General features: G+C 39.3%; 1 protein-coding gene across 1 annotated transcript in view; it reads right to left on the bottom strand.

Annotated features, from left to right (window-relative positions):
* Positions 1 to 1,009: 1,009 nt before the first annotated feature.
* Positions 1,010 to 13,257, bottom strand: part of ADCY2 (adenylate cyclase 2) — a 362,288-nt gene continuing 350,040 nt past the window's right edge. Inside the window, exons 8-12 of the mRNA XM_065584203.1 lie at positions 7,609 to 7,767; positions 7,116 to 7,248; positions 6,497 to 6,673; positions 4,582 to 4,625; positions 1,010 to 1,506 (exon numbers count right to left, since the gene is read on the bottom strand). Coding sequence (XP_065440275.1) covers positions 1,143 to 1,506; positions 4,582 to 4,625; positions 6,497 to 6,673; positions 7,116 to 7,248; positions 7,609 to 7,767 — 877 coding nt within the window. The 3' untranslated portion in view covers positions 1,010 to 1,142. The remainder of the gene's footprint in view (positions 1,507 to 4,581; positions 4,626 to 6,496; positions 6,674 to 7,115; positions 7,249 to 7,608; positions 7,768 to 13,257) is intronic.

Here is a 13,257-nt window from a genome sequence, read left to right as displayed (position 1 = left end):
ACACAATGCCATTTTGCAGTGTCGCTTTTTAGAATCCATGTACTTTAAAACATACTGAAGCTGTATGGATTGTCTTGTAACCCATTCTTAGACTACCATAGTGTAAACAAACCTATTTGTCTATCTGAGGACTTGCTTCCAATCATTTTGTTATTTGTGTGTGACATGACTGTCAACATACACTTCCATTGAGAACTTATTCAAAATTGTTTTTTTAAAACTACAGACAGCCTGATGGGATTGTTACACATGAAAATTAAGTATGGTCCTTGAGTTTCTAGCAATTAGGTGCAGTATACAACTTATTCAACTGAGCAAATATTGGACACCTGCAATGGAGTGGAGAATACAATTCATAACTACTAACAAAATTTTTTGCAAATACATCCCCCTATTTCACCCTGAAGTGATAGTTAATATTTAAAGGAGCCTGTACCCTTCAGTTAGAGAAGTATTGAGCTTGCTCTTATCTGTTCACTAACAGGATCTGATATCATCAATAAGTGTCACCTCCAGTTCCTCCAAGAACATATACTCAATGTGTGCCTCTCTGCCTCTGAGAACAATTTACGTGTGCAGACTAGCTATGTTATGCTCTAATGAATCAATGGACCAACTGAAACAATAATTAACAAAGGTGGCAAAAGAGCCACTTCTAGTTCTGTGGAGCTGCTTCTGTCACTCTGATTTCGCTGTCAGAAAGTCCTGGTTATTATTTCTTCATCTCACTTACTCATCTACTGTGACAGATGACTGTACTGAACCAGAGCAAGTAGACATGGAATACAGCTAGAGGAGCATAATGCTTTATTCTCTTTTTCCATGTTTATCCCCATCTGTTGTTACCCCGATCATTAATTATTTCTATTTTCACTCCTTACTACTAAGTTCCTTTGTTCTTTCTCTTTACCCCTCCTCTGTCTTTTCAATTACTATTTTAAGGTGCACTTATCTATGACATCAGAAAATAAAAGAACAAACCCAAATATTTCACTAGCAGTCCCATCAATTTAGGATATAACTACACTTAATTTCCCAGTTGTATATAAGGCTTTGTACCAATTCTTAGGAGGATGTGGAGAGGTGTCGTAGACATGGGGACTTAGGGCCAAATCGTGGATTCCTGTAGAAGGCCTAAGGAATCAAGTTTTGAGCAGAGGAACTTCAAGGTGCAAACGGAATCTTCCCCCGATGTATGAATCACAAGTGCAGCAGCTATTAGAACAATGCCCTTGAAAAAGTTGTTGCACAGTGCTGTTCCTTAACTTGCAGGGAGCGTAATGTCTTTCTGAGTGGCCTATTCTACTTTCTGATGTGGAATGGTGGACGCGCCACTGCTTTTTGGGTTTTGTGCATCTATGTAAGGAGAGGCAGCAGACTCTACCATCAGTTGTAGAAGAATGTGAATATGAGATGTAAATATACTTTTGAGCATTGATTCCATCAATGGCCTGAATCATCCTCTCATTCAATTCCTCTTCAAATCTTTTCTTCTGTGATTTTGTTCTGTAATGAAAAAAGATGAGATATTATCATTGGATCTTGATTGGAAAACTGGGCTATAGTCACCAAAATGAAATTCAACAAAGACAAATGAAAGGTGCTACAGTTAGGGAAGTAAAACCAAATGTACAAATACAAAATGGGAGAAAACTGGCTTCACAGCAGCACTGCTGAGAAGGATCTGGGAGTTGTGATAGATCACAACCTCAACATGAGTCAGCAATGTGATGCTATTGCAAAAAAAAAGTTGCATTAACAGAGGCACAGCATGCAAGTCACAGGAGGGGATAGTAACACTCTATTCAGCGCTGGTTAGGCCTTAGCTGGAGTACTGCGTCCAATTTTGGTCATCGATGTTTAGAAAGGATGTAGATAAAATGGAAAGAATTTAGAGGTGAGCAACAAAGACGATCATAGGGATGGAATGCAAGCCATATGAGCAAAGGCTGAAGGAACAGGGTATGTTTAGTTTGGAAAGAGGAGATTAAGAAGGGATATGATAGCTGTCTTCAGCTACTTGAAAGGCTACTATAAAAAAGATGGAGAAAAGTTGTTCTCTTTTGCCACAGAGGGCAGGACAGGCAGTGGGTTCAAACTACAGCATAGCAGATTTAGATTAAATTTCAGGAAAACTTCCTAACTGTCAGAAGAGTAGGACAATGGAACAGACTGTCTCCTGAGGCCATGGAAATTTCTTCACTGGAGGTTTTTAAAAGGAGGCTGGACAGCCACCTGTCTTGGATAGTTTAGACACAACAAATCTTGTATCTTGGCCGGGGTTTAGACTAGATGACCCTTGCAGTCCCTTCTAACCCTATGATTCTATGATAATCCATCCCACAAAGAACATACTATCTAAAAGCAAAATATAAGGTGGTGCTTTAAAAATAAAACAAAACACACTTGCAAAAAATTAGAGTTGAGGAAATTTCTGTTAAAGGAAAGTGCTCACCTTGGTAATGTAATGAATTTATAAAAAAGAATTTCATATTCTCAGCTCCTTAAAAATATCCATATTTGCTGCAGCTATTTTTGGTAATATTTGTCTGCATTGTGTGAATAGGTAAGAACATGCCATTCACATTCATAGGAACACTTTTTTATGGCCTGAATAGAGGATCTAGAACTTTCCAGTAGCAGGTTTGTAAATAATTGTTTTAAAAACTTTATTTTCAAATATATATCAGGTTTCTCTTTATATAGTCTGTAAAACTACTATAATGAACAAAAAGGTTCATTTTATTTTAAGTTAGCTGGGCATGGAATGGACACAATGTCTGCATGGATGGGACTCTCTTCTGTTACACCAGGCTTCACTTGTTGTTCACTTCGGAAGTTGTGCTCTCCTAAAACCTGGAGCATCTCAAATATCTCCAGATTTTCTCTCCATCCTTTCAAGATTAATATCCAAAATTTAAGATATAGGTAGTATCTCAGATTTGAACTACCTGAACTCCTAGAGTTTATGATAACTCACAGATTTGAATTTTGGCAAGGTTAACTCAAGCCCTTCCTCCTTCTTAGCCATGACTTTTGGATTAGTTCTTAATAACTGAGGATCTACAGGATGGTTCAATAGATAAGATAGTGTAGGTTCGTAGAGTACTTTATATAGAACCCTATTACTTTTCCACTGAATGCAACTGATTTCAAGACTATTGAAATGTATCACTGATTTCATGACTATTAGGTATGTGTCAAGTGTCTATCACCTATTTCTTCCAAGTAGTCCAGGATAACAACAGACACTTGTCCAATCTTATCTAACCCTATCTAGCAAATAACTAAGAAGATGGGATTTCAAAAGAGCTGAGCACTCACCTTACTGTTCCCTTTGACCTCACTGGGAGTGGTTGGGTGATCAGCTCTTTTGAAAATCACTACTTATTCAAGTGCCTTAATATGGATATAGGAGCCTGATTTTAGGTTCCTATTTGTGAAAATCTTGGCCATAAGCTATATTATATTTTCAGGCCAAGTTATACAATCATCATTTTTTTTTGAACCTTTGGAGTCTATTTTAGAGTACAATTAAAGAATAAGAAAACAAAAGCATTTCCAGCGTTTGAAAGAATTCAAAATACCACAATAAAATGGTTCACTCTTTCACTACAGTGCTGACATCCACGATTTTCACATTCTGTGCAAACTGAAACATAATTAATCTATTATAGCCTTAAAGCCAGGATGTGTTTATCAGGTCTTGTAGGATCAGTGAAAGGTTGGTCTTCCTATGGGATCCAGAACTGCTGTTGAATAGGACTACCTGGCTTCCTGTCAACCTTTGGATAGCGTACGATATATATGCAGAGCAGGGACATTGGAAGAGAATAAAGAGAGACCACAGATAGGATGAATTACCACCTTAGGCAAAGGGAATGAAAATGTTAGTTTTGAATGGAATGGTTCTTTTAAACCAATTTATGGTACTTGTGATATCACTTATAGCAATGAAGAAAATATGTTATTTACAGTTTAGCTTTCTCAGGCTCTTAAAAAGATGAAATACAGCTCTAATTTTCTTGCAATACCATGCTAATTTTATTTTTTTAAAAACAGCCATACTCCTTTCTTTTTTAAAGAACTTTTTCAGTTAACCTACATCCATTTCTTCTCAATCTTTCCTACTAACGGAAAGTTCAGCCATGAAAAATGACAAGTTGAACTTTATCATGTGAATTTATAATCATTTGTCTGGCAGTAACACAGAATATGACACAAACCAGCACTTGAACCACAATAATATTTTCTGAAGCTACTTTATGAAGTAAGTAACACTCAGAAAACTAATTGTCTATTGAAAAAACCCTTACCAGCACCCCCACTAGGGGACAATGAGGCAGCTTCACTTTCAAATGATCCACACTGTACTGTAATGCAACTTTCTATAGGTTTAATGCTGTTGGTTGGCAGATGTGCATTCATAATTAATAAGCACCACTTTAAAATATATCTAGTTTTACATCCAATCTCTTTGTTGGACGGACTTGCTCTAAAAATCATATTTTGGAAAAAAATGGCTCTTAGTGGTAAAAGTGCTGTATCTATTGTACTTTATGTGAATAAATTTATACATACCTTTCTCTGCAGCGCTGGAAATGATACTGACCCATTGGCACATCCTAAAAAAAAAGGGGGGGGGGCTGTATTAAATGTAGAACATTCTGAAAATATTCCTCATGTTGAAAATATTTGTTAAACTATAGTGATGCAAAATTTGTCAAGAAGAAAACTCTGCAAATACATTAGTGCTAATTAATCTGTTACCAGATCAATATATGAAGTTTTCAAATGGGTGTTAATAAGTAGAATCCTTTTCACATAATAAGTTTCACTGAAGCAGAAAAGGGGAATGATTTGGAAAATATGATTAGGCAACAAACTTCAATGTAAATATTAATTTATTAATATGATTTGGTTGGATCCAAAAAGCTTTTTCCCTATAAGTTTTACTACTTCGGAACCTAATCATGATCCCACTGAAATCAATGCCAAAATTCCCATTGCTTCCAATGGGAGCTAGGGTTATTCAGTGCCTTTGAAAATTAAGTAACATCTGATTAGGTTCCCAAATATAGATCATGACCATTATTTTAAAATGATGATGATTACTGCCAGCAGCCATTATTTTGTGACTAAATAATAGTTGCATGCTTTTTATGGTTAACATGTTGCATTCAGGGCCGGCTCCAGACACCAGCGAAGGAAGCAGGTGCCTGGGGTGGCCAATAGAAAGGGGCGGCACTCTGTCCGTTATTGGGGCGGCAAGTCTGGGTCTTCGGCGGCCATTCAGCGGCGGGTCTTTCACTCCCTCTCTTTCTCTTTGGCGGCACTTCAGCGGCAGCTCAATCATTTTTTGTTTTTTTTTCCCTTCGCCCCTTGGGGCGGCAAAAAAGCTGGAGCCAGCCCTGGTTGCATTAACTTTATATTTTTGCTTTGATATACTGAACTTACTGATCAAAAATCTTGAGTTAATGAGAAGTTACAGGGTTCGACCCTTCATTCTTGGTGCAAGGAATATGGGATTGAATTCAAATGTTGAGTATAACCAGAATTTCCTTCTTTTTTTTTTTTTTTTGCTTTTTCAGTAGTAGATGATTGTGATGTGCAGTAATAACAGAGACATTGGGACTGAATGATCAGAAAAAAAATCTCTTATCTAATAAGGGTGCAGAATTTAATGGTGTGCTATAGAACTATTGACCCAAATCCTCATCTATGGTTGAAGAACCCACAATGAAGCTTGGAAAGGCAGGTGCTGCTGACTTGTGTACTCCAGGATAACTTAGAGCAGTTGAGCACAGGAAAGCCCTGGCCATGCTGCCTTTTCCCCAACTATGCCTATACTGCAGTGAGAGAATATACCTCTCAGAGAATCTCTCTATACTGGTGTTCTCCTGTGGCTGTCTAGCACTGGCTTTTAATCTAGAAACTGCCTGCACGGTGGTGCAAAGTAATCACACTATACCCTGGGGTTGAGTCCATAGGCCTAGAAGGCCCAAGTTTGTTCTCCAATGTGCACACACAATTCCTGTTGATTTCAGTGGGATTTCAGACTTGCACTGATAGCAGAATTTGGCCCTTTCGAATCTGATCCAAAGCCCATTAAGTCAATGGAAAGACTCTCATTGACTTCAGTGGGCACTGGATCTGGCCTTTAAAACTGGATCTCAAAAGAGAAACAAAATACAGAGGCGTATGTTTTTGTTTAACAGGAAATAGTAGTTTTTTGCACTGTTCTTGTTCCCGTGTCTGTCCCAGCATATTAGAGAGACAAGGTGGGTAGGTAATATATTTTATTGGACCACGTTACCTGAAGAAGAGGTCCATCTAAGTTCAAAATCTTGTCTTTTTCACTAACAGAAGTTGGTCCAATAAAAGATTTTACCTCATCCCATCTTGTCTCAGGAAATAATGGAACATTTAATACCAAAGAGTTAATTTTTCTTTCAAAATAGCTACATAGTTTGAAATGACATAAATAGGCCCATACTGTGGTACTAATCTTGCCATTTTCAGTGGTCATGCTGTCCCTGTGGTGTAAGTGTGCAAATGGCTTGGCTGCACCCCAAGATTCCAGGTACCGGGTCATGCGGACAGAGGCTCTCATTTTAGCTCCATCTAAGGTATGCCGGGGTCTGAAGTGGTGCTGAGGACTTCGCCTTTCTCCCTGAGTGGAAAAAAAAAGATGAATATTTATAGATGATTTAATATAGTACATGCTTAAATCCTGTTGTAAACCACACGAGTGCGCTCACAGACACGCAAACATATGTGCATTCTCTCATGCTTTTATATGGTACTATATATCCATACATTTAACTATAACTGAGAGGTGCTGATAGCATGCAATTCCCAGTGGCTCCAATGGGAGTTGCAGAGTTCATTCCTTCTCAGGATCTGGCCATTACTGTATATGTCAAACAGAAGGTTTCTGTTCCAATCCAGGTAATATTTGTATAGTACTTCTTGGCAAGACTATCATTGTTGTCAAAATTATCAAAATCATTGTTCTCTGAGTAACATTTTGTGTACCAGTGTGTAATAAAAGAATATAATATTCTTTTTAAAAATAGAACTATGGTTGACAGCATAACGCAAGTACTACTAACCTTGGGATTGATTACAAAGTAGGTTTTAACATTATGCTCCTTCAGATATGGGTCCCTTACATCTCCATCCCCTTCTTCCACTTTGTATGCTCCATTCAAATGTGCCAAGGTGACTGAAGTAATGTGAACACGGCTGAAATTATGGAACATTAGAAATATTAATTTATAGCATTATTTTTAACTGAAAACAAACAAAAAAATTCAACAGTTTTCCTATATAGATTTTTGTAAATGAAAGATACAATAATTAAGGGTGCCATTTTCAAAAGTTCTTATGTGCACAAATCAGGTAGAAAGCAACAAATCTGGGGTTTTCCATATAAAAAGTATCAGCTTGAATCATACCTTCCTTCAGGAAAACAACTAAAACATATTATTGATAAGAAGCTCTAAGTCCTGGTTAAGATTTCTTCATAAAGGTCTGCAATCAATTATCTATATATTATTTATTTGATAGGAAAATGTATTAAAGTTCATGCATACAAAGCCTTACCCTGGGACTCCTCCAGCTTCCATGTGGTTTGCCAATGTAACATCATGTGACCATACATCATACTGCCACTTCTGTAGCCCAATAACACCACAAAGGACATTTCCAGAATGCACTCCTACACGCATATTGATATCAACTCCAGTTGCATCTCTGACCTTCCTACAGTTAAGAAGAAGAATATGTTGGGATACAACATGGGTCCATAATTTTGAATTTACAAGAAAGCCAAACAACAGTGGTAATGGTACCTTATTTCATTTATCTCTAGTACCAGGTTACTCAGATGCTTTCTTTTGCTAAAAGGTTTACTTTTTATATGTTATCACTATTGTCACATTTTTGGAACCATTCGTTTGTAACAAATACTCATTCTAAGTCCAAACTAGAGTTCCCTTTTTTAATACCCATGTTAATTATTTTAGGAATAGTAAGCCATACAGAGGAGAAACTTGGCCTTCTGACTAAGCTTGAACTGCAACTCTTTGAAAGATCTTTGTTCTATCCCAGCTCTGTTGCCAAATATGTGTGAAATCTTTGATAAATCATGTAACTTCTCTGTACCTCAGTTAACCTATAATATTTACCTACCTCAAAAGAAGTGTTATTAATATTTGTAAATGTTTTTAACTCCATGGAATGAAGGTGTGATTCCTGTGTATCAAACTTGGAAGGTACTGAGCATGGGAAATCTTTTTTGTGAGGTTCAGAGTGGCAGTACGAAATACTGCTATAAAGAGATCCACATACAGTAGTTATTGTAGGGTTTGGTACATGATATTGGTAACATAATCAGTCTAAGGGAAAGAATGGCACCACATTACTAGCCTGTTAAATTATGGAACAAATATGGCACAATCATTTCTCTTTCTTCTGAAGCAAGAATTGGCTTGGGCAGAAATGGGGCACTGGACCTACTGGATGACTGGTTTAATCTGGTATGGCAAATCCTATCTTCCTGTAACATTTCTGAAATGGTCTTTGGCCCAGAAGGTGAAAATTGGTGGAGTTTTATTTGACTGCCATTGTACAATTAAATCATGCTTCAAAATTATTTTTATGAAAGATGGGGTTGGAGTTCTCAGATATTCTAGGCCCCATTCACTTGATAATGCATGTTTCCTTTCCACTACTGCTCTTTTACACTGTTTTTCTGTAGCTGACATACTGTTGGTAAGTGATCTCTGTAAGCAGTCCCATAAGATAAATGCAGCTTTGTTCTGCAGGACTGTAGTGCAATATATCTTTTTAACAGACTACTACAGAAAATCAACATCCTTGGGAGTTTTTTATGCTTCAGTATTGAACAACAGAGAGGACAAAGGTCTCCCAGCTTTATTTTATTTATTTTCTCCGCTACCTTGCACCCTTGATAGTCATTTACATCTGTGCATTGTGTTAGCCACCTGTGCAAAACAGGTATAAAATGCTACCAAATCAGAATAGCAGTATTTAGCAAATGCTTTGTACAGGTGGCTAACACAAGGGTCAAAGGCAGTTGAAATTTAGGCCTTAAATCTTTTTCCAGTGACATCCTGACCAAAAGTAAGATAGCAAATTGGCCTCTGCATTTCATTTTAGGTCATAAAGTTGACAAATATTATATGAAATTTGAGGATTTGAATTAGCTTGAATCAGGTTTCAAGGTCACATTTTTCTGTGTGGACCACAAACTCTGAGTTGGTTTTCATTCTTGACACAGAAGGTTTCTGGGAGCGGGAGTAGCAATGAATCCTCATAACTCAGGATGCCGCTGCTAACTTCAGCCCTAAGGTTACAGTTGTCTGTTACTGCCATATCCTTGCTTCACAGATGGCCAATGTATCTGTCTAGCAAAAGTTTCAGTGGGGAGCACAGCTTTCCTTCCCCAGACCAACTTTTCCCTCCCCCAAATCGTGCTGTGTGGAAGCATGGACAGAGCCCACAAAACTTTGCCATTTACAGAGGACCTATATGCCCTCTTAGTACTTCTCAAATCCTAACCCACGTTCCCTACCCAGTGACCACACAGTTTCTGCTGAATAATGTGCTCTCCACAGCTGAGAAAGAGAGAGCAGAATGTGCTCCATACAGAAGTCAAAACAACAAAGAAATATGAGTATCAGCAGAACATTATACTGAGATTATTCAGTTTTGATCTGTTATTACAGTGATGCAAAAAGCAAACAAAAACACAACCCAGAAAAGCTTACAAGAAATCAATTATGTTGATCCTCGGATCACGAAACAGGCTACAGAATATTGTAAAGAAAATAAACCAAATATTAATAAATATTAAGTATTACAAAAATACACAGTTTAATAAATGAAATCATTATGAATTGTTATTGCTATCATACCCAGGACAGTAAGACTGGGAGAATAAAATGTAGTTGAAGAAAAGGCACTTTAAAGACACATTAGAAACATTTTCAGGTAAGGAAGAAAAAAATGTTTGGAGTGGCATGGAATGTGAAATCTGTTAATGCGAAAGGTTGAGTTAATTCAGGAAGCAATTACCATATATCCAGGGCCGGTGCAACCATTTAGGCGACCTAGGCGGTTGCCTAGGGCACTAGGATTTGGGGGGCGCCATTTTCGTCAGCAGCGACCACGGCAGCCGGATCTTCGGCCGCCCCGGTCGCCGCTGGCATTTAGGCAGAGGGAGCTGGGGCAGGGGGGTATGGTGAGGGCCGCCTGCAGCAAGGGGGGGGGGCAGCACGCAGGGGAGCTTATAAAGGAGACAAATTGTTCTCCTTAACCTTTGAGGATAGAACAAGAAGAAATGGGCTTAAATTGCAGGAAAGGAATTTAGGTTGGACAATAGGAAAAAAATCCTGATTGTCAGGGTGGTTAAGCACTGGAATAAATTGCTGTGGCTGCTTCACTTCTCCCGCCTCCCAGGCTTGCGGCGCCAATCAGCTTAGGTGCCGCAAGCCTGGAAGGCAGGAGAAGTGAAGCAGCGACGGCGTGCTCGGGGAGGAGGCGGGACAGGGGTGAGCTGGGATGGGGGGGTGCCTCAGGGTGGGGGGTGGGGAGCTGCCGCGCGGGGGTGCCTTAGGGCGGAGCTGCCGCTGGGGGGAGGTGCCTCAGGGCGGGGACTCGGGGACGGGGCGGGGGCAAGGTGGAAGTTTTGCCTAGGGCACGAAACTTCCTTCCACCGGCCCTGCATATATCCAGTTTAAGAAGAGCTATATTAAAAGGGTTGAATAAAAAAAAAATAGTTAAAATGCTTTCTTTTCTTCTTAATATTTCTTATGTAAGTTAAAGTGCTGTTCTGGCTAACTAGCAGGCTTTTTCAAAGGAAACCAAAGCAAGTTCTTGGTTTCTTTTGGATTTTCTTAAGGAGGGATGTATTAACAAAAGAAGAATTAGAAAGACTATTGTAAATTAGAGTTATGGATGCAAAATGTCTAAGGCTGTGGAACTACTCACATTTTTAAAATTAGGCATGTGCTTAAGTGCCTTGCTGATCTGGGGCCTAAATGACTTTCTGACTTGAATAAATATGCATACAGACAACTAGATACAGAAATTAAGAATATACACACTCCAATTCAGAAGAGCACTTAGGCTAGGATTTTTCAAAGGAGCCTAAAGGGAGTTAAAGTGCCGAAATCACATTTAATTTGATTTCATTTGGGACGTGGGCACTTTGGGTCCCATGAAATTCCCAGTCTTAAACACATGCTTAAGTGCTTTGCTGAATCAGGACTACAGAAACTGAATGCTCACCCTATTTAAAGGGTTTTTGTTGTTCCAACAATTACTTTCACGTCAATGAAAATGTTCTCTGAACAAAAAAGAATTTCATGAGATTAAATCAAAGACAGCTGTTGAGAACCTCTAGTTGAGTGATATTTAATTGAGAAGGCCACCAGATGGTTGTGCGGGAGAGAGGTGAAGGAAAAACAACAACAGAATTTAAAATGAAATGTAGAATATTTCTTTGACCTAGAATCATAGAATTGTATGACTTTGAAGAGACCTCAAGAGATCCTCTGCACTCATGGAAGAACTAATTATTTTCTACACCATCCCTGAGAAGTGTTTGTCTAATCTGCTCTTAAAAAATCTCCAATGATGGGGACTCCACAACTTCCCTAGGCAATTTATTCCAGTGCTTAACCACCCTGACAATCAGGAATTTTTTCCTATTGTCCAACCTAAATTCCTTTCCTGCAATTTAAGCCCATTTCTTCTTGTTCTATCCTCAAAGGTTAAGGAGAACAATTTGTCTCCCTACTTCTTGTAACAACCTTTTATGTACTTGAAAAGGATTATCATGTCCCCTCTCAGTCTTCTCTTCTTCAGACTAAACAAACAAATTTTTTTCAATATTCCCTCACAGGACATCTTACCTTTATGCTTAAGCCACCCAATTGAGGTGTAATTGCTGTTAGTATAACAGGAAGCATACGTGCATATAGCTTGATGGGAGTTGGGGGTACTGAGCTCCTTTATAAGTAAGGCAATAACTGTAAGACATATTGACTCCATATTTTGTAACATAGACCACAGAAGTAAAGCATTCTGAAATAAAGATGATCAGTAGGACTATTCACATATTTACATGGGAGTAATCACAACTTTTTACTTCAGTTGGGATAGTCATGTGTTTAAGAACCAGGCTGAATAAGGGACTAAAACCACTGATGACTAACTAGGCTTTCTAATTTTCTCTATCGCCTAACAATTTGGTCTAATTCCTCTTCCACTTTAGGGGCCACTGGAGCTGAAACGATCCTCATATGTACATCAAAATCTATGCACAATTGCTAGTTTTAGTATCAAAGTGCTTTACTTTTGTAGTTCACAGGGCCTCAGTGTCGACACATGTATTGACCTGAAACAACTAAAAAAAAATATTTCAGAGAGAAAAATAAATCCCATGCATATTAGATGACTTCCTCCTACAAGCATTCTTTTTCCTTCTAGGTTTTGCACTGGCAGATTAAGAGTTAGTGGGGCCCTGTGCGCTCTGGGAGGAAGTTTGGGTTCGGGGTGTGGGCTCTGGGCTGGGCCAGGGAGTTGGGTTGCAGAAGGGGGTGAGGGGTGCGGGCTCTGGGAGGAAGTGTGGGTGCCTCTGGCAATGGCTCCTAAGCATGGGAGACAGAGGGTCTCTGTGTGCCGCTGCCCACAGGCGCTGCCTCCACAGGTCCCATTGGTCACAGTTCCCGGCCAATGGGAGCGCAGAGTCGGTGCTTGGGGCGGGAACAACATGCGGAGACACCCCCTTAGGGGCCGCAGGGACATGCCAGCAGCCAGGTGCTTCTGGGAGCGGCGTGCGGCCACCAGCCATGGAATGTAAGCAGCTTGCCTGCCTGAGCCCTGCTGCACTGCCAGCCGGGACACGGGGGCAGGTTGTCAGATGAGATTTGTCCTGCATTTTGGGGGCCCTCCTGTCATCGGGGCCCAATGCCACCACACTGTTTGGTTCATGGTAAATCCACCTCTGAGGTTTTGCAAGTAATTTTTTGGCAAGTTGGTCATCACACAGATGTAGTGACAATGAAGGAAATATGGAGTTATTAATAACAATACAGACATGCATAAAAAGTCCAAAATCTTGGCTTAGTTTAGACCTGAGCCTTTAAAATATGTCAAACAGCAGATGCTGTTCTGTATTTCAAAAAGAGGAGATGTAGGTTGAGTAAATACTAACCAAAAACC

Source organism: Chrysemys picta, chromosome 2 (assembly GCF_011386835.1).
Source record: "Chrysemys picta bellii isolate R12L10 chromosome 2, ASM1138683v2, whole genome shotgun sequence".
In the NCBI taxonomy this organism is placed as follows: domain Eukaryota; kingdom Metazoa; phylum Chordata; order Testudines; family Emydidae; genus Chrysemys; species Chrysemys picta.
Note: the sequence above shows the minus strand (reverse complement) of the source record. Positions and strands in the feature narration are given on the sequence as shown.